General features: G+C 43.5%; 1 protein-coding gene across 2 annotated transcripts; it reads right to left on the bottom strand.

The window, feature by feature from the left end:
- Positions 1 to 3,748: 3,748 nt before the first annotated feature.
- Positions 3,749 to 18,274, bottom strand: LOC136686907 (heterogeneous nuclear ribonucleoprotein C). Of its 2 annotated transcripts, none has more exons than XM_066660982.1 (9): positions 18,108 to 18,274; positions 12,889 to 12,933; positions 8,714 to 8,979; positions 8,026 to 8,098; positions 7,884 to 7,931; positions 7,370 to 7,524; positions 7,062 to 7,175; positions 6,658 to 6,773; positions 3,749 to 4,446 (listed from the first exon to the last, which is right to left on the bottom strand). In XM_066660982.1, the coding sequence occupies exons 2-9, from the start codon at positions 12,891 to 12,893 to the stop codon at positions 4,348 to 4,350; spliced, it is 876 nt and encodes a 291-aa protein (XP_066517079.1). In that variant the 5' UTR covers positions 12,894 to 12,933; positions 18,108 to 18,274; the 3' UTR covers positions 3,749 to 4,347. The 2 variants fall into 2 exon arrangements, with proteins under 2 accessions (XP_066517079.1, XP_066517078.1); XM_066660981.1 differs by having other exon boundaries at positions 6,658 to 6,863; positions 18,108 to 18,218.
- Between the last annotated feature and the right edge of the window lie 1,584 nt (positions 18,275 to 19,858).

Raw genomic sequence — 19,858 nt, 5'->3', positions numbered from 1 at the left:
CGAATCAGAGGAGCGTGGTGTCCCGGTGGGCTAGCTTTGGCCTCAGCATTAGCATCAGCCTTAGCTTTCCGGCTATGATGCCGAGACGTCACCCATTCACCCAGCTGTGAGGGCTCTAACGCCAGAGTCGAGGGGGTGCTAACTCTCCCTAAGGCACCTGGAGTTGCTCACTGTAAAGCTACTGTTTCTAAAAACTAGGGCCATATCAGCACCACTTTCACCTTGGCTCTCACCTGCTGCACTTATAGACCACACTCCTAGGGTCCAGAGATGAGGAGCTAAATAAATGGACGAGGTCCAAACACTGTAGGGTCATTCTGCTGTTAAAGCCAAGAAAGTGACCCCCAGACAAGAACATGCAGAAATGCCTTAGTGTTCACTGCTTTCGTAAAGGCCTCACTTCTTCTGGGATACTTCCCTTACAGGAACCTATTTCATACTTGTGTAATCTGGGTTTGATTCAGTTCAGTTTCACTGGAGATGCTCTGTGACCGGGACTCCCTGAAATCTCTGAGAATGTCATTTGAGACCAAAAAGAATCAGAAAAGCAGATGAGCACCTGACAAACCTGTGTGCTGATAGTGTCTGGTTTTGATCGTTTAACTCCACCGCAGTTCTAGAAGTGACTCCCTGATTAAGAGGTGTTTAATCCGCTGCACTACTCCTGCTCTGCGATTGTGGGAGGGAACTGTACGCTTTAAAGACTCTACATCACATTCCCTCGCACGCTCGTCCAGTGCTGGAGGTGGAATACCGTTTGAACGGTCAGTAAAGTCCAGACAAACTTGTTCTTCAGCCCACTCCCATGTTTTCTTAACCTCAAAGCCATACCTCTTCTCTCCGGGAGATGTCCAAGGCTTTGGAAAAACATAGGTTCTCCCAGTGAAACCAGGATAAACAGAATCCAGTAAAACGTGAGTCTTGGGAGAATGTAAGAGTCTGAGGTGGGTGCAGCGCTGGGCTCAAAGGCAGGTTACATAACTGAACACAGGGAGACATTTTTACAGCTTCCATTTTGTCCCAACTTGTCAAACCATGTAAGACACTAGTAAAACATGTCTGTTTCTGAATCCAGCACGACTCCAGTTTACTTCATTCTATAAAAATCAGAAGCTATGCCTTCAGTTGAAGACAAAAGGAGTATTGGTCTATGTTACTGTTAAACTAAGAGCAGGCCTTCTGTTCAGCTCCAGTTTAAATCCTGATGAACAGAAGAGTCCACGCTGCTGTACGCAGACACGTGGTTTGGTAATTAAAAGGGGATTCGAGTGTAATGTAGGATTCTGGAACAGAGCCATATTCCTCAGCTGTGCTGACCCACTCACACTACAATACCCAGAATGCATTACACTCCATTCATATTAAACAATTCAATCAGTTTTTCTTTTATGTTTGCTCAGATGTGATGTGGCGGGTGGTGACAGTTTGCTTTCACAGCAGGGAGTGTCCTGTTCCTGTCTGTAACGTGAATGTATCTGTCACTGAAAAGGCCGCACGCTCACACCGATACGTTTATGTGGCTCCGCTGGCTTCATTAAGTGGCAATTCAAGACTAGTTTGTAAATAACAGCTTCTACATTCAAGCAGCGCACAACGTGTCCGATATAAATCTCTGAAATTCTCTGAGAGCATTATTTTTTGGAGCAGAAGCCATAGTTTCATCAGTGTGCACTGTGTAGTGAGCACAATCATTTGAGACACAGCCTGCATTCTCATGCCTCAAGATGCAGGAAATATGAGCATTCACACAGCACTGAAGGAAAAAAAGTCAGACCTGGGTCACATTAAAACACAAAACTTGATTTGAGTCACTTCTGTGATGTGAACGTAGCTTGTGACGACTGAGAACATACATTTCAGCCCAAACTTGGCCTAAAGCAGTTTATTTCAGAGGCTGTTGTACCTTTAAAAACCATCAGAAGTAGCTTCTGAACAAGGCTCTGGAGGCTGTGGTGTCACTGCTGTGGAAGATGAAGTGATGTTTGGAAGGCTCTCTGACATATCTACATGGATGAAGGAACATCACCTCCAATTGAATTTATCCAAAACTGAACTACTGGTCCTCCCAGCCAAGCAAGCTATTCTCCACAACATCAGCATCAAGCTAGGGTCCCTATCAGGGTCTCCCACCAAGGTTGTAAGAAACCTAGGTATCATGGTTGATGACCAGCTGACCTTCGCAGATCACGTTACCGCTGTAGCTCAATCGTGCTGCTTCTCCCTATTCAACATAAGGAAGATTAGGCCATACCTAACTCAACATACAACACAGCTCCTCGTTCAGACGTTAGTAATCTCCCGTCTAGATTATTGCAACGCCCTCCTGACAGGTCTTCCGGCCTGTGCTGTGAGACCGCTACAGATGATCCAGAAAGCTGCAGCACGCCTGGTCTTCAACCAGTCTAAAAGAGCACATGTCACGCCCCTATTAGTTGAGCTGCATTGGCTACCCTTAGCTGCTCGCATCAAATTTAAATCACTAATGATGGCCTTCAGAGTATTCACTGGTTCTGCTCCCATCTCCCTCAATAGACTCTTAAAACCATACGTTATCGCCCGCCCTCTCCGTTCCTCAAAGGAGCACCAGCTAACACGACCAACCCCCCGTACAGGTCAGTCGAGGCTATTCTCATCTCTGGTACCACGCTGGTGGAACGAGCTTTCAAGCACTGTCAGAGCAACAGGAACCCTCTCCGCATTCAAGAAATCCTTGAAAACCCAGCTCTTCCGAGAGTATCTTTTGCACTGAATGTCTTTCTTTAATACACTTATTACTTCCTGGCATATTGCACTTAATGTAAGGTAATTTGTATAAATTGTGCTGTAGTTCGAATGTTAGATCCTCTTTTGTAAGTGACTTTGGATAAAAGCGTCTGCCAAATGCATAAATGTAAATGTAAATGTGTGTGTGTTGTAGTATGTGTGTGTGTTTGTTGTAGTATGTGTGTGTTGTACTGTTTCAGTGTGTTGTAGTGTGTGTGTGTGTGAGTTGGTGAGTGTGTGTTGTAGTGTGTGTGTGTTTGTTGTAGTATGTGTGTGTGTTGGTGTGTGTGTGTGTGTGTTCGTGTGTGTTGTAGTATGTGTGTGTTTTAGTGTGTGTGTGTGTGCTGTAGTATGTGTGTCCGTGTGTGTGTTGTAGCATGTGTGTGTTTGTTGTAGTATGTGTTTGTGTGTTGTAGTATGTGTGTGTTGTAGTATATGTGTGTTGCACTGTTTCATGTTTTAGTGTGTGTGTTGCTGTGTGTGTTGCTGTTTGTTTTGTGTTGTAGTGTGTGTGTGTTGTAGTATGTGTGTGTTGTACTGTTTCAGTATGTTGTAGTGTGTTGCTGTGTGTGTGTTGTAGTGTGCGTGTTTGTGTGTTGTAGTATGTGTTTGTGTTGTAGTGTGTGTGTTGGTATGTGTGTGTTGTAGTGTGTGTGTGTGTGTCGTGTTTGTTGTAGAACGTGTGTGTGTTGGTGAGTGTGTGTGTGTGTTGTAGTGTGTGTGTGTGTCGTGTTTGTTGTAGAATGTGTGTGTGTTGGTGAGTGTGTGTGTTGTAGTATGTGTTTGTGTGTGTGTGTTGGTGAGTGTGTATGTTGTAGTGTGTGTGTGTGTGTTGTAGTATGTGTGTGTGTGTGTGTTGGTGAGTGTGTGTGTGTGTGTGTGTTGGTGAGTGTGTGTGTGTTTTAATCACGAGTCAAACCTGAAATCCTGAAAAAGGCAAGAAACACTTCAAACGTCCAGAGTTTTATTGAAATGTTTCACACGGACAGCATGAAAATGAAAACAAAGTGGAAACAAAGAGACGAACACAATCGCGCTGTGGGACACTTACACTCCGCTTTAAACTCACTACATTCTTAACTACTAACAGAGACACAGAAAATTAAAAGAATATTCTGTACAAGTTAAAGTCCTTTAAGAGCCTCCTGCTGATGTCCTACGTCTGGTTCTGGATAATAATCCTGTAAAATTGGCTTTGAATCAAAACCAGTTGATTTTAGCACTGAAAAGTGAGCTGTACTGACACCTACTGGTCAAAGACTGTTGGGGAAGGCTAAATGAGAGGGGGGAGGATCTTTAAATGATAGAGAAACTGAATAAATTAATGAAACAGAAGGTGGAATGGTTGGGAATGTGTGCAGAGGATATGCAGGAATCCAAGGAAGAGCACCAGGAAATAAAGAGATAAAGTGAAGGGAGAGGGGTGGGTCTGAGGGGACGGGGGTCTGTCTCAGGTGTCCTCCTCGTCTGTGTCTGGACTGAGGTTAAAGGTAAACTGTGTTCATGCAGAGGTGTGTGTGTGTGTGAGTGTGTTCAGACACACTTAGTGTAACGTCGTTTGTGTGAAGGACAAACTAAAGCTGTTTAAGAGTGGTCTCCATTAGTGCTGTCCCCATCGTCTTCTCCCTCTTCCTGCTCCCCTTCATCCTCCTCCTCGTCTTCCTCCCTGTCCCGGCTCTTGATCTTTATCAGAGAAAACACACAGATCATCATTTAACAGAGCTCTCTGGCACACGGCCCATGCTGTCAGTAACTCACAGACTCCAAACTCAAACTCTCTGTCGACAAACAACAACAAACTTTACATTTTATCTTTTATCATCAGCTCAGGGTCTGGCCTCGTCTTACTGCACTGCAGGTGGTCTCCTTTTAAAATGGTGTTTTACATCTACTCTACTTTGTGTTTTTTCTTTATTTATGTTACACTTCAGCGTTTTAGCCACCTGCACGATGCTTGTGGTTACAGTAATGTTCTCAAACACAGGTTTTAAATGACTTTACAGTGTTACCTTCAGCAGAATCCACTGGGACGTGCCTACAGACGAACTACAGATAAATCACTGAGCAGCAAACTAACAAAAGCAAAGCCAAGTGGAACACTACAGTTCTTTGAAGAAGCAGTGACTGCGGTAGTATGTGTGTGTGTTGTGTATGTGTGTGTGTTGGTGAGTGTGTTGTAGCGTGTGTGCGTGTGTTTGTGAGTGTGTGTTTGTGAGTGTGTGTGTGTGTGTTGGTGAGTGTTTGTGTGCGAGTGTGTGTGTATGTGTTTGTGTTGTAGTATGTGTGTATGTTGGTGTGTGTGTTGGTGAGTGTGTGTGTGTGTGTTGGTGTGTGTGTGTTGGTGTATGTGTGTGTTGGTATGTGTGTGTGTTGGTATGTGTGTGTGTTGGTGTATGTGTGTGTTGGTATGTGTGTGTGTTGGTGTGTGTGTGTGTTGGTGAGTGTGAGTGTGTGTTGGTGAGTGCGTGTGTGTGTGTTGTAGTATGTGTGTTTGTTGGTGAGTGTTTGTGTGCGAGTGTGTGTGTGTGTTTGTGTGTGTGTGTGTGTTGTAGTGTGTGTGTGTGTCGTGTTTGTTGTAGAATGTGTGTGCGTTGGTGAGTGTGTGTGTTGTAGTATGTGTGTGTGTGTGTTATAGTATGTGTGTGTGTGTGTTGGTGAGTGTGTGTGTGTTGGTGAGTGTGTGTGTTGTAGTATGTGTGTGTGTGTTGGTGAGTGTGTGTGTGTTGTAGTATGTGTGTTGGTGAGTGTATGTGTGTGTGTTGTAGTGTGTGTGTGTGTCGTGTTTGTTGTAGAATGTGTGTGTGTTGGTGAGTGTGTGTGTTGTAGTATGTGTGTGTGTGTGTTGGTGAGTGTGTGTGTTGTAGTATGTGTGTGTGTGTGTTGGTGAGTGTGTGTGTGTGTTGGTGAGTGTGTGTGTGTGTGTGTTGGTGAGTGTGTGTGTGTGTGTGTGTGTTGGTGAGTGTGTGTTGTAATATGTGTGTGTGTGTGTGTGTTGGTGAGTGTGTGTGTTGTAATATGTGTGTGTGTGTGTGTGTTGTAGTATGTGTGTGTTGTAATATGTGTGTGTGTGTGTGTGTGTTGGTGAGTGTGTGTGTTGTAATATGTGTGTGTGTGTGTTGTAGTATGTGTGTGTTGTAATATGTGTGTGTGTGTGTGTGTTGGTGAGTGTGTGTGTTGTAATATGTGTGTGTGTGTGTTGGTGAGTGTGTGTGTTGTAGTATGTGTGTGTGTGTGTGTGTTGTAGTATGTGTGTGTTGTAATATGTGTGTGTGTGTGTGTGTGTTGGTGAGTGTGTGTGTTGTAATATGTGTGTGTGTGTGTTGTAGTATGTGTGTGTTGTAATATGTGTGTGTGTGTGTGTGTTGGTGAGTGTGTGTGTTGTAATATGTGTGTGTGTGTGTTGGTGAGTGTGTGTGTTGTAGTATGTGTGTGTTGTAAAAACAAAAGCAAAGCCAAGTGGAACACTACAGTTCTTTGAAGAAGCAGTGACTGCGGTGAGAATCCAGAGCAATCATGTGTTCTACCGTCGCGCAGGAACAGCAACCCTGACCTGTTTATTTCATACACAACTTTTACAAACCTGGATTCCATTTCATGGAAATAATATAAACACACAGTGGTTGGACAACTAGCTTTCACTGGAAAAGAGTGAAAAATATTCAGCTCAAGCCTTTTCTGTTCAAACTGAGGCCACAAAAAAACAGCACCTTTTTAAACAGATGTTTTTCTTTAGGGACGAGGCGTTTGTTATTGAACTGAACGGCAACATCCTGCTGTTTCACTCTGTGCTGCCTTTTACATTTTTTTGTTCTTATTATTAAATCATTCATGTCTTAGTTTTGTTCGTTTGAGTCTGCTGAATTTCCTCATCCCTCCTTCCCTCCCTCCACTCACCTCCTCTTCCTCCAGATCCCCTTCTTCCTCGTAGTCATTCATTTCTAAGCTCTCGCGCTCCTTCTTCGCGCTCTGGTGCAGAGGAGACGTCTCTTCTGCTTTCAGGCTCTTCGCCTCTGAACGGGAAACAGTCAGGATGAGATCATCAAACCAAGGCCTGTGTCGGAGAGCTTTATGGTCTTGGGGCGAGGGGTGATAACGTGGGACTGGGGGCAATTAAACGAGGAGGTGGGGGAAGTTAAATTAACAATAAGAAGGAGTACACACAGTAATGGTGTGTAGTGTTAATGTAAAACAATCACTGAAATCCAACAGAGGGATATGCACAGGTTTATGACTCTCTCTCTCTCTTTCTGTGTGTGTGTGTGTGTGTGTGTGTGTGTTTGTGCACGAGTGTGTTCTACCTGATTTCTTGCTGTGTTCTCTCTCCATCCGCTCCAGACTCTCCAGAAGGTAGTCCACTTTGTGTTTGATTTGAGTCAGCTCCTTTTTAATGGTCTGCAGGTCATCAGCCCTCACTGCACACACACACACACACACACACACACACACACACACACACACACACACACAGCATTTCCTTATTGCTTGTGAGTATGTTAAAGACGAGTTAAAGGGTAGACAGTCTATAGTGTATACACTCATAATTGTGTGTGTGTGTTGGTATGTACTGTGTGTGTGTGTGTGTGTGTGTGTGTGTGTGTGTACTGACTGGTGCGTGAAGTGCGCTGGCTGCTCTTTGTAGAGAAGCTGCTCTTGGTTCGGCGGCTGCCTCCGCTCACACTGACCCGCGGACGCTTGGACGGGATCACAGCCCGGGACAACGGGGGAGGGGGAGGGGGCACCCGTGACGGATACGAGTACACCCTAAACACACACACACACACACACATACACACACACACACACACACACAACTTGTTGTATAAGGAGAACAGTAATTTAAAGCAGGCGTCCACATCTGAACACCGGAGTTTTAAGGGTTAATCTGGAATGAATAAACTCACAGGGCTCTGGTTAAAGGGGGAGTGTATTTTAAAGCTGTGTGTAGTGTGTTCTGTAGAACCACAGTCTCCAGTGAAACAAACCGACTCTGGTTCAGAGAAAATGGACCTAATTACTGAAGGGATATGTGCTGTGCTTGGGTTTGGGAAATGTTCCCATTGGAAGAGAGAGGGAACCACTGAAAAGAAGAGAGAGATTAGACAAAATAAAAGTGTTCTCACCTGTCGTAATAATCTCTCTGAAAGTCATAGTCCAGATCAAACGAAGAGCTGCGGATTAAAAACGTAAGGGATTTTATTTAAAGAAACGCCGCTGATATAAAGAAAGATCTGCAGTAAAACAAACAGGGGGCGTGAGACCAACCTGTACATGTCCCCCGCTGAGCGCTTGATAGTTTTGGATCGGTGAGGTTTGGGTTCCCCCGCCAGGTTAATGTCTGAGACCCAAAGACAAATCAAAACAAAACACATGATTAACACAGTGCCAAGTGACCCCTGACCTTTCATTTCTGTGGATTTCTCTGGATTCCTCTTCTGCCAGATTCCCCTGTAACAGTAAGGAGCACAGGAACGATGCTGACGACCTACAGGTCAGTTTCAATAGTTCCATAAGTGACAAATGGAACCAGTCGGAATAAGGACTTCACGCAGGGTTCACGTTCCACCGTAGAGCAGTGTTTAAAAATGTTTCTCAAAATGAGGGCGTTATTTATGGCGTGTGTGTGGTGTGTCATATTTGTGTTCTGATGTGCACTGTTACGCAGCGCTGTGTATGTTTTCTCTCTCTCTCTCTCTCTCTGTCTCAGTCTGTTGCAGATCGTGTGTTCATCCGTCTAGAGTTCGTTCCAGATTCCAGTCCATGTGTTCTGTCTGTTCCCATTTCCTCTACGTCATCTCGGCGGGAATCTTAAATACGTCTAGGTCAGGGTTACACACACACACACACACGTCCTCTCGACAGTTCTACTGTATTCCGTGATAATATTTTGAGACGTATGAAAAACGTGGATCCCATTCCTGATTGAAATAAAAAAGAGAAGGACCGTGCTCACCCAGGACCTGTCCGACGATCATCCGCCCGTCCTCCCCCCCCACCGCGGCTCGAGCGTTCCTCTCGTTGGAGAACTGCACGAAGGCGTAGCCCTTGTGTACGGAGCAGCCCACGATCTTGCCGTACTTGCTGAAGATAGCTTCCACGTCGGCCTTGGTCACCAGCATCGTGTTCAGGTTCCCGATGAAGACGCGGGAGTTCAGGGAGTGGGGGTCCGTCTTGTTGGTCACGTTACTCGCCATGAGGCTGCTGGTGGTCGGCGAGCGGCTGGACAAGAGCGGAAGAGACAGACAGGAGATGGGACGGAGGATAAAAGGAAAAGGATGAATGTGGGAATGACAGTTCAGGAGAGTCAACTTTTTTAACCTTTACTTCACCAGTGGGACCCATCACCAACTGAATCTGAGCTGAACCAAGTCGTGAGAGGCTAGTGTCGGCTAAGAAGTAGAAAAGTAACTTTTATGATATGTATAAAGAACACATTTAAAATGACAAAACTCACAACATTTATAATAGATTATCTTTTTATAATATTTCTTCAAAACAGTGAAGAGAAATGGCGGTTTACTCTTTTGCTCCTGGTGCAGTGGTTGTAAATGTTTGTTCGGTGAAGGATTTGAAACAGCTCTCCACCTCAAAGCCAGATGATTACTGTCAGGAGCAAAGGGTTAAAAACGACAGACATTCCTCAAGAAAAGCACCAACAACTCTTTCAAATAAAATAAATAAAAGTTGCTTTAACAGGATCTTAATATCGTTACATGGATTAATACTGATTTAAATAAAACGTTTGTGCAGATGTGGATCATTATTAAATACACAGCCCTTTAATCCTCGTTTAGACACAACTTCATCCACATCTCCTCTTCACACCAAATAATAATCAGCTGTGTTTTTGTACCTTTCCCAGAACATGAAGATAAACTGCATTTATGTGTGTGTGTGTGTGTGTTATCTAGGCGTGTCAGAAAGTGTTTGTTGGTGATAATCTTAAACTGAAGCAAAGATTATTTAAAGCAGCCAGCTAAAGTGACATCACTGGTTGGTTCTACACACTTGGAGGAGAACACTGCAGCTGTGTTAGGTCACCTAAGAGATGCTCGTTTTTGATTGGTTCATGATGCGAGGTCAGTTGGGCTTTGTAGCATGTTCCAGGAGGTAGGAAGAAAAAGCTTCCAGGATCTTCAGAGTCCCATTTCCAGTCACAGATTCTGGAATTACTGACGTTAACAGAAGTGTAAAAGTAAAATCCAGGACTGGAACCTTGGATCCCAGGTCAGGAAACTTCCTGATGGTGTTTGGGGGTTTGGACCCCATTCTAAGTTGCGTATAGTGGTACAGGTCTGTGTTGGGCTCTTTGTTTTCTCACTGGGTTCGAGAGCTGACTGCACAGGGTTCTTCTGTCTAAGGTTCTCGAAAGACTGGAGCAGAGAACCCTAGGCCTACAGTGCAGGGCATATTAGGTAGAGCTTAACCTCAGTGAACATCCAGAGTAAAATATGGTGCTTTAACCACTGCCTTTTTCTGATTTTATCAGTGGAGCCGGCTCTAAAGGATCTTCATTTCATTTTAATGATGGGCCCCTCTTAGAGGACCATGTGTAAATAGAGTGGTCTCTATACACTTCGTCTGATGCTGAGCTCTTCAGTGCACTCCCAGGTACTAACCCCATTTCCAGAGAAGGTGGGACACATTCTAATAATACATTCACTTCACTGATAAATGAAGAAAAGTGTTTTCACTAACATTTAACTGACGTTTAAAACGTGACGCCTACGATACACTCAGCTGGACAAAGGCTAAAGAATCTCAAAGTTTGTACAAGTCACGGTTCTGGAAGGTTCCACAGATGCGGTTTACCTATAACCCTTTATTTTTTATTTTGTTTATTTTCAGTGTTTTATCTTAACTTTGAAACATTTTTATTTGTTGATTCTTTTATTGTTCGGCTTTGTTTTCCTTTATGCTTTTATTTCTATATTATTTAGGTTTTGTTACTGCTTTAACGATGTCCCTGTAAAGCACCCTGAAATGCCTCTGTGTACAAAAGGTGCTCCACTAATGAACTTGCCTTGGTTCCAGTGAGGTTTTCAGAACTGAGGAGAAAAGTCGTGGTCGTGGTTCCTCAGTCTGTTCAAGGATATTGTCTCTCAGTAAAAGATCCCAAAGGATTCAGGTCTGTCATCATTTACATTTCACAGAATCGTGTAGCGATTCAGGGAGTCGGGGGAACTCTCGGAGACGGAAACTGAAAAACGGCAGCAGATTCCCTTTGTCTGCGTTGGACATAACATTTTATAAATTTGTTAATATTTAACGAATAGATTTATCTTTGAAAACACGTTCTGTCCTATTCTCTCTTTAAAAATGTTCTGGGGAGTTGGTGAAGTTAGTTTGGAGCTGTTGGGTCGTTACATCCATCATCAAATCCCCTTAGACACCCAGACAGCTACAGAACTGAACAGAAATGGACTCTGAACTGTGAAAGTGGACGATGTGGTGGTTGTTTTTTGAAGAGAAGGAAATCAATAAAAAAAGATCAGTACAAACTCAATAAGTAGAAAATAAAATTAAGTGAACTACAGATTCCTGTTTTATTGCATTTTTAGGAGATGCCCCATCTGTTCTGAGGATGGAGTTTGTTTCTCTGGAATCAGTTCTCTCTCTGAGGCTTGACCAGCAGCTCAGGGCTGGGGGCATTTAGAGGCTTTTGGCCCCCTCCGGACACTGGGGTGTGACTGGGCTGTGTGTAGAAACCCAGTAACTGGAGCTCGACGTGAATGAAGCTTGGAGCAGGAATCAGCCGCAGACTTTTAGGAACATCTTCACCTTCAGAGACTTTGTGCTTTAAACTGGTGACAGACGGCCTGATGATCTTTGTGTTCAGATGAATGTTTCTTTACTTTAGAGCTGAAGTGGCAAAGCTAACGTTGCTAAACAACAAAAAAATCAATGTGGACTCCAAAGGTTTCTGTACGATGGGAACCATCCGGGTTTGGGGTTAGGTCTAGGGTTTAGGTCTAGGGGTTAGGGTTAGGTCTAGGGTTTAAATCTAGGGTTTAGGGTTAGGTCTAGGGTTTAAATCTAGGGTTTAGGGTTAGGTCTAGGAGTTAGATCTAGGGTTTAGGGTTAGGATCTAGGGATTAGGGTTAGGTCTAGGGTTTAGGGTTAGGTCTAGGGTTTAAATCTAGGGTTTAGGGTTAGGTCTAGGGTTTAGGGTTAGGTCTAGGAGTTAGATCTAGGGTTTAGGGTTAGGATCTAGGGATTAGGGTTAGGTCTAGGGGTTAGATTTAGGGTTAGGTCTAGGGGTTAGATCTAGGGTTTAGGGTTAGGATCTAGGGATTAGGGTTAGGTCTAGGGTTTGGGGTTTAGGGTTAGCTCCGACAGACTCGTCACTAAAGGGCCGTATTTAGCAGGTGAACCATCTTCACACCACTTCCTGAGTCAAAAGGACGAGACACTGATTACAACCTCAACTCAGGCTTTTAACTTATGACTAACTTTAAACAAACGGTGTGGTTTGAATTCCACCTCCTGCTCTGAAAAGACAGCCCTGGGGTTCTGGAGTGTCTGCTTACACAGATTTACAGAAAGGTCTGAGCGTTCCCTCCGCTCCGTTGTACTGAGGTCCTGGACGTGGTTTGAGCACGTGGAGACATTCAACAAATAAATAAATAAAGTAAGGAGTCCTAATGTTCTGCGCTGTCTCTTCATTCCAGAATTACACCCAAGAGGCAAAATCTGGACACCACACTTTGTCTAAGTTCTGAGGAACGCTGTTTACTTGGTTTCTGCCTAAACATCTCTCTAAGTTCAGTCAGTGATGTGTGTGAAATGCAGTATGATGCTTCAGTGCAGTTCAGTGAGAGTGTGGGGGTGATTTTTCATTTGAGCTGATCCTGCTCCATCTGCAAACTCTGCTCCGGCAGCAACTCTTTAGTTTGGACAAGATTCACAGAGCATTTTATTTGGTAAAAGATGGGGAAAACTGGGAGGAGTCTGTGGCTCTAAACAAAGTCAGTTGCAGTTTCTCAGTAGGATTTCTGGCCTTTTTCTATAAAAGTGTCTGAGTCGCAGTGAGAGCAGGGCGGTTCCCGACGGAGCAGGGTCAGATCTACTGTGTGTGTGTAGCACAGGTAAAGGGCATGTTTGGGGATGTGAATAGCCAGCACTCACTCCATTGTGTCTGTAATTCAGGTCGAGTCGTCTGTCTGCCTGATTCTGTTGGAGAGAAGAGGGTCGTTATTGATCACTGGGTGCTGCGGCTCAGCAATGCATTCTGGGTAAGAGTGATACTGCTCAGAGGTGAATGTTGTGACCCCGGGTGTTCAGAAGCATTGACAATAACAACACTATACCACTGCAAAGTACTGCTGCCCCCTAGTGGCTGAAAAAAAGCAATGGCCCAGGAGTCATGATGCAGCAGCAGCCCCACCCCCACCCCACCAACATCCCGCAGAACCCAACATAAATGACCTGCTACCATCAGAAACCATTAACCCATGAATATCCAAATTCCCCCCCCCCCCCCCCCCCCCTAGGCGTATCTTTTAAGAAACAGAAACCTCTCCCTCAGGGCTAAGGCACAGCATTAATCCTTTTGCACAGACTTTGTAGATGATTTACCCTCTACCTTCTTTATCATCGTTTTATAGGGATTTTCTCTGGTGGGGAGCATCTGTCACATTAAACATGGACAACGTCAGGGAATAATACTCTGAAATGTAAGGTACAGTGGCTTAAAAACAGCTTTGATTCCTAATATTTCACAGGATTGAGTCATTCCCATTTAAAGTCTGGACTCTACGTCTTGCTGCTGGACACTGTCCTTTCTCTGGGAGAATGGGATTTGAGCAAAAAGAATATGCTGAGGACCCATTAAACCCAGCAAGATCTGTTTTCAGGTTTATTCAGAAGTTACTCACCAGATTTGTAACTGACATCTGTGGGAAAATGCAAGATTAATCTCTAAAGTTTTGAAAATGTTCACGACAATTAGAGTGAGATAAAGCTGTTTATTGAAATGGCCTGGGGTTGGTTGATACCATCCATTATCTGTAACCGCTTATCCAATTTAGGGTCGCGGGTGGTCCAGAGCCTACCTGGAATCATTGGGCGCAAGGCGGGAATACACCCTGGAGGGGACGCCAGTCCTTCACAGGGCAACACAGACACACACACACTCTCACCTACTCACACATACCCGGGAACTGTCTGTGAGGAGTTGGTGTGTTCTCCCCGTGTCCGCGTGGGTTTCCTCCGGGTGCTCCGGTTTCCTCCCACAGTCCAAAAACACACGTTGCAGGTGGATTGGCGACTCGAAAGTGTCCGTAGGTGTGAGTGTGTGAGTGAATGTGTGTGTCTGTGTTGCCCTGTGAAGGACTGGCGTCCCCTCCAGGGTGTATTCCCGCCTTGCGCCCAATGATTCCAGGTAGGCTCTGGACCCCCCGCGACCCTAAATTGGATAAGCGGTTACAGATAATGGATGGATGGTTGATACCGTGGCACTATTTAAGCCCATGTGTGTTCCACATAAGTCCACACCATGTCACTGACAAAATCATTTTCCCAAAATAAACACAAACAGCAATTTATTAACTCTGTAATCATTTTAAAAAGAAAAAAATAACGAGTCTCAACTCCAGCAGCTGAACGCAAAACTAAATCAGAAACGGAACCCAGAGCGGCTCATGAACAAAAGACTGGCGTTTTATTTCATGCAGTGGTTTAATGTGGAACTGATTTCACTGCTTTTAGTTCATCGTTTGTAGAGGGCGGTCTTTTGGTTGTCCTTTTTTCTTACTGAAAACAAATGATGATTAGCTGGTGCTAATGGAGTAGTTCATAACGTATATTTTGTTTTAAATGAGGTCAATAACGTAAAATAAATCAAGGAAATTTATTCTGTCACAGAGGAGTGCAGTGGAATTATAAATTCATTAATAAAACGTATTCATACAAAGATAATTGGTGAAACGATGATTCCTAATTAAAAGATACATTTACCAAATAATGCCAGAAGCTTAAATATGACGTGGACTAAGCATTATGTTAATTATTACTTTGCTTACGTATAAATATAAAACTATTCCCATTCAGTTTGCACTGTTCCATTTTATAAAATCATTAATCATCCACTACTATTTATAATGTGTTTATTTGTAGATGAATGTAAAATTGAAAACGGCATATTGACTATTTACTGATCACTAAACTACGACATCAAACATTAGCCTCTCGTTCTTCATTAGAGAAACGTATTTATAAATTAACTGTAAGGAAGTAGGAATAAAGTGAGGTTCCCCAAGTGTGTGGCTCAATCAACACTGTGTAAATGTAGTTTAATAAAAAGAGGAAGTAATAAATTGCTGGACTGGTTAAAATAATGAGTAGAACAATATATTAATCTCTTTTCTTTTGGACTTAAATGGCACATGGGTTTAACAGGAACACTATCCTTCATCTTTATTAAACAGCCACTGCCAAACACTGGAGAGTAGAATATTTCATGTTCGAGCCACGATGATGAACACTTCTCAGTAAATATTCACGACACCCACGATTTTAACGCTACGCAGAAACAAAATCTTCGGATCCAAAAGTTGGGGGGGGGGGGGGGACACGGCTTTGTTCCACTAGGGTATTATTTACAGCTGGTCTATTATCTTTAGGAGAGAACAAAACTAAAGGCTATAAACTATAAAAGACCAGTCGGTCTGGTACTGGTGATGGACAGGAACAGCAGAACAATAGAAGACTTACTGACGCAGATCAAAAAGCTGCTGCCTCAAAAACTAAAGGCAGGAGGGAACAAAAATAACAGGTTTCAATTAAAAGCAGAATCCTGAAATACAGAAAAAGGCAAAATAACTAAAGCATATCAACTCTTCAACAGAACCGGGACCGCCTTAAAGAACCCAACAGGATATTACTGTAATGTTCTCAGTCCTGGGGAGGGGCGTGTGCTGGTTTATTCCCTGTTACTGTGACCCAGTCTACAGCACTGACCCTTTACAGCAGAGGTCATCAAATCCAGATCTGGGATCCAGGTTCCAGGCCAGGATTTTACAATGGCCACTGGTTTGACCTTATACTTGCTGTGTCTGAAACAGAAGGCAGAGACCTCAACGCCTTGCCATCTCCTTACTCAGACACGCTTCCATGGCAGAGACTCGTCCTGCATTGCTAGGATACACACGGCTGTCTGCCGTCAGGAATAATCCACAACACCCTGTTTATAATAGAAATGTTAAGAAGGAACAGGATTCAAAGTTTAATATTAATACATTATACATGAGAATAAAGAGGAGGCAGATACTACATTTGCAGCCAGTTGCTCTTTAGCTGCTCGTTCCAAAGATATTTAGATATTTATCTACAGAATGTGTTCATTATTATTATTACTGGATTATTGTAATATTTAAACCTATAATTTATTTTCCATTAAGTCTTTTTTTCATAGTAAATTTAGATACATACTCCCTATACATCCCTCCCTCCCTCCAGAAGGTGGCTCTGTAGACAGCACTGCGGTTGTTTGAGACGTAGCCTTTAGCTTCTCAGTATCATTATAAGATCTGGCCTGGGACCTGGATCAAAACTCAGAGTTAAAGGCTTCATTGTTATTATTTAATAAGAATCAGGAAACATACTGAAACACATTTTAAATATTTATAATATTTCCAGGCTTTGAATTCAGGTCTGTTCCAGACTGGGCTTCACTTATTCATCAATGCTGTGCCAGGTCTTAATGAGGAATTGAGTTATTGTTCATTGTCCCACATTAAAACCAGCCTGAGGTGGAGGTGATGTGCTGTGAGAACTGTTCACTGTGGTACAATAGGAACCAGGTGTCTTCACCTTTAACAAACACCTCACAGATTTAGTACGTTACGTGAAAAAGTTCAATCATATTCACTCGGGGCAGTGCAAGGTAAAACAGTCCTGAACTCAGAGGGGGAGGGGTCGTCGTTATTAAACAGTGATAGTTTAGTTCAAATGAAGGTCCAGGTCTGAGTTTATAACCAAGACAAAGAAGAACCTGCCTTAGTTCTGAGAGCAGACGCCGGACGGTGAATCAGTGTGTGTTGACCAGGTCCGTCCGCCTCTGATTGGACCGACTCCATTATAGAAGCTAAATGTTCCCTTTTAAACCCTGTGATGATGTCCTTATTTAAAACAGGTGCGGCTCAGAGTTAGGAACTGAATTGTAACAAACTCCAACTGTGTTTATGAGGACATTTTGGAAGCAGGGTACTGGTCATTTTAGAGGTAAACAAAATGGCTGCTTGTTTCCCATCTGCACCACCTTCACTGACTCCGTCACAGACAGCACCACTGACCTGTCCAAGTCTGTCTGTTTATGGAAAACCCAGAGATGTTCTGAGGACTTAGTGGAATACCCAGGGAGCACGACTTGATCCCTGATGGTGTGTGTGTGTGTGTGTTGGTAACAGCTATGACAGTGAACCCCATCCTCTGGTCAGAACACGTCTGACGTTTTCTCGTTGACAGACCCCTGGCTTCGATGTGTTCCCACCCGCCCCCGTCTAAACCCCTCACTGAACATTACTGCTGTGGATCTGGACAAACTGGACCCTGCAGTGGACAGAACCAGGTGCAGAGGACACTGACCCAAACTGTGGGGTGGAGGGAAACCCACGGGTCAGAAAACAGACCTCTGCTCTTCTCTAATCTGTCCCTAAGGGGGTGGAGAGAAAGGAGAACCGGGCTGGGATCAGCAGGGAAGGCTAGTTTATTGTGTTTCTCAGCAGTTCACCTTCAAGTCTCTTTAATGGGAACATTCACCGCATACACAACAATGATACACTACAATGTTACACAGCCATGTTTTAAAAAGCAGGTCCATGCAAAAACAGACAAAGGCAGTGTCCGGTTCGGGACAGAGGCTCTAATCCAGAGGCGCCGACATCTGCTCAAAAACACGGGCAAAAATCCCTCTCCAAAAATACACCGCACTCACAGCAAAGGACATTTAAAACAGGGTCCAAAACCAGACTCACACCAGGGGAAAAACCCACGTTTAAAAAGGTAAAAATTCAAATTTAAAAGACTTTAAAGATTCCTATAAATCCCAGACACGGAGAAATGAGAAAAAAACGACCCAAACCCAAACTCGTCCCTTCCACAAATCCTCCTCAGCACAATGCTTCAGAACCACTCTGACACGAAAAACAAAACAAAAACAAAAATTAAAAACTGTGCGCCATCTCACGCCTCCCTCGGATTCACAAAATGCACGACACCGACAAAAGGCCTTAAAAATAAAAACCCACAAAAAAGCTCCAGAGATCAGTTCAGGCAAAAAAATAGAAAAATAAAAAAAAAAATCACCTCAAAAAACTAAAGCGCGCTGTGGAAGGTAAAATACTCACCGGAGCTAAAGAGAAAAATGATAAACTCGGCGCCGCTGTTTCTGCCTTAAACTCCGGGAGTGCACGAAATGGCGTCCTGCGCATGCGCACATGCGCCGGCGCCTGGAGAACGGACGGCCTGCGAGGGGCGCTGCGGCGCTGTAAACATTCACCCAAAGCTGAACTGGAGTGCGCATGCGCACATGCACCGGCGCCTGGAGAACGGACGGCCTGCGAGGGGCGCTGCGGCGCTGTAAACATTCACCCAAAGCTATACTGGAGTGCGCACGCGCAGATACGTGAGAAAGCGATACAGATTGATTATAACTCGGATCTAATAACTAAACTGTAAAATAATTTTGTTGAGAGTAATTTTGGAGCGTTTCTATTGGTCATTCGTCATGAATTTTATACACAGTGTGAAGGACAGCTGCTGTGTTCAAATGTTGTACTAAACTAAACATCCACAAACACAGTGATACAGGGTTTTCTTTTTCAAATATGTTAATTTCTCTAGGGACTGTTTTTTTTCTGACAGAGATAAAGCTTAGTCCTGGACAATATCCTCCTTTCAGTGTAAAATCACAGTTCAGAGCTGTGTGTAGTCCAGGACCTGGCTTAATCCGGTCTCACACTCACTCGTGATATAGTCACATATACTGGAGACTGCAATTAGTGACGTAGTCGCATATTTTTGACATTTTATGCAACAGTATCACAATAATAAATGAATGGGAAATTACCATAAAAACACTCAGATCAGTGCCCCGTGTTATGAGACAGTAACACAACAACACTTCCTCATTACAGGCGTCATTACCATCCATTAATACCACTGTCTTATTTTTATTTATGGAAAATATAACCTTACTAATTAATTATTTGCTTAAATATCGAAGCAAATAACGGCTAGAGAAATGTCCTTTTCAGTATTAACCTTTGAAAATGAGTCAAAATAACGTTACATGAAAGAAATGTTCACGATAGAGTCAAAGCTAAAGTAGGACACCAATAATAAACATTGCTTAGGAGAAATATAATAAAATCCCTTTGTTGGAATAACAACCTATGTTATATAATTAGCATATTTAATTTTTCTGTTATGAGTAATGACGGATAAGGCAGTATTTTGGCCTTAAAAATATGGTTTCAAATCATTGTGATGCTAGGGTTAAAAGACAGTCATGGACTGGCAAATAAACAAACCTTAAAACAAGCTGCTTCTGCAATTTAGCGTTGTGCATCAGTCGAATTAAACCATGAAAACACAGCACTTTAGAAAGAATGATCTTTAATTTGGAACTGGCTGAGGATTCAGAGCCTTGCGCTCAGTGATTCCGGGTCGGCTCCGAACTCGCCGCAACCCTTAACTGGTAAAGTCTTTACAGAGAGTTTATGAATGAATGAATAAATGACTATTCAGGGACCGAGTGGTTTGACCGAATGAACACAGACTGATTTACTTTTCAAGAGAAATATCACGACGAAGAAATAAAAATTCAAGGATTCAAGAAAAAGTTGAATTCAAGTTACTACAGCGCTGCAGACTGAGCAAATATTCCCTTTCACTTTCAAGTTTCCGTGTTTAATTTAACTGCTGTGAATTTGGAACAGTTTGGTGCTGAACGCTGGCAGCTCCCGGGTGTCGACGCTATCAGGAGGAATGAGCAGGAGGACTCCCTCTCCCCCCATCATTCAGCATGATTCTAGATAATGTGGGCATCTGAGAGCTCATGTAACAGACCTGGGTGTCTAGTGACCTCCTCCAAGTG

This window comes from Hoplias malabaricus, chromosome 2, assembly GCF_029633855.1.
Source record: "Hoplias malabaricus isolate fHopMal1 chromosome 2, fHopMal1.hap1, whole genome shotgun sequence".
Lineage (NCBI taxonomy): Eukaryota > Metazoa > Chordata > Actinopteri > Characiformes > Erythrinidae > Hoplias > Hoplias malabaricus.
This window is presented reverse-complemented; position numbering and strand designations above follow the sequence as displayed.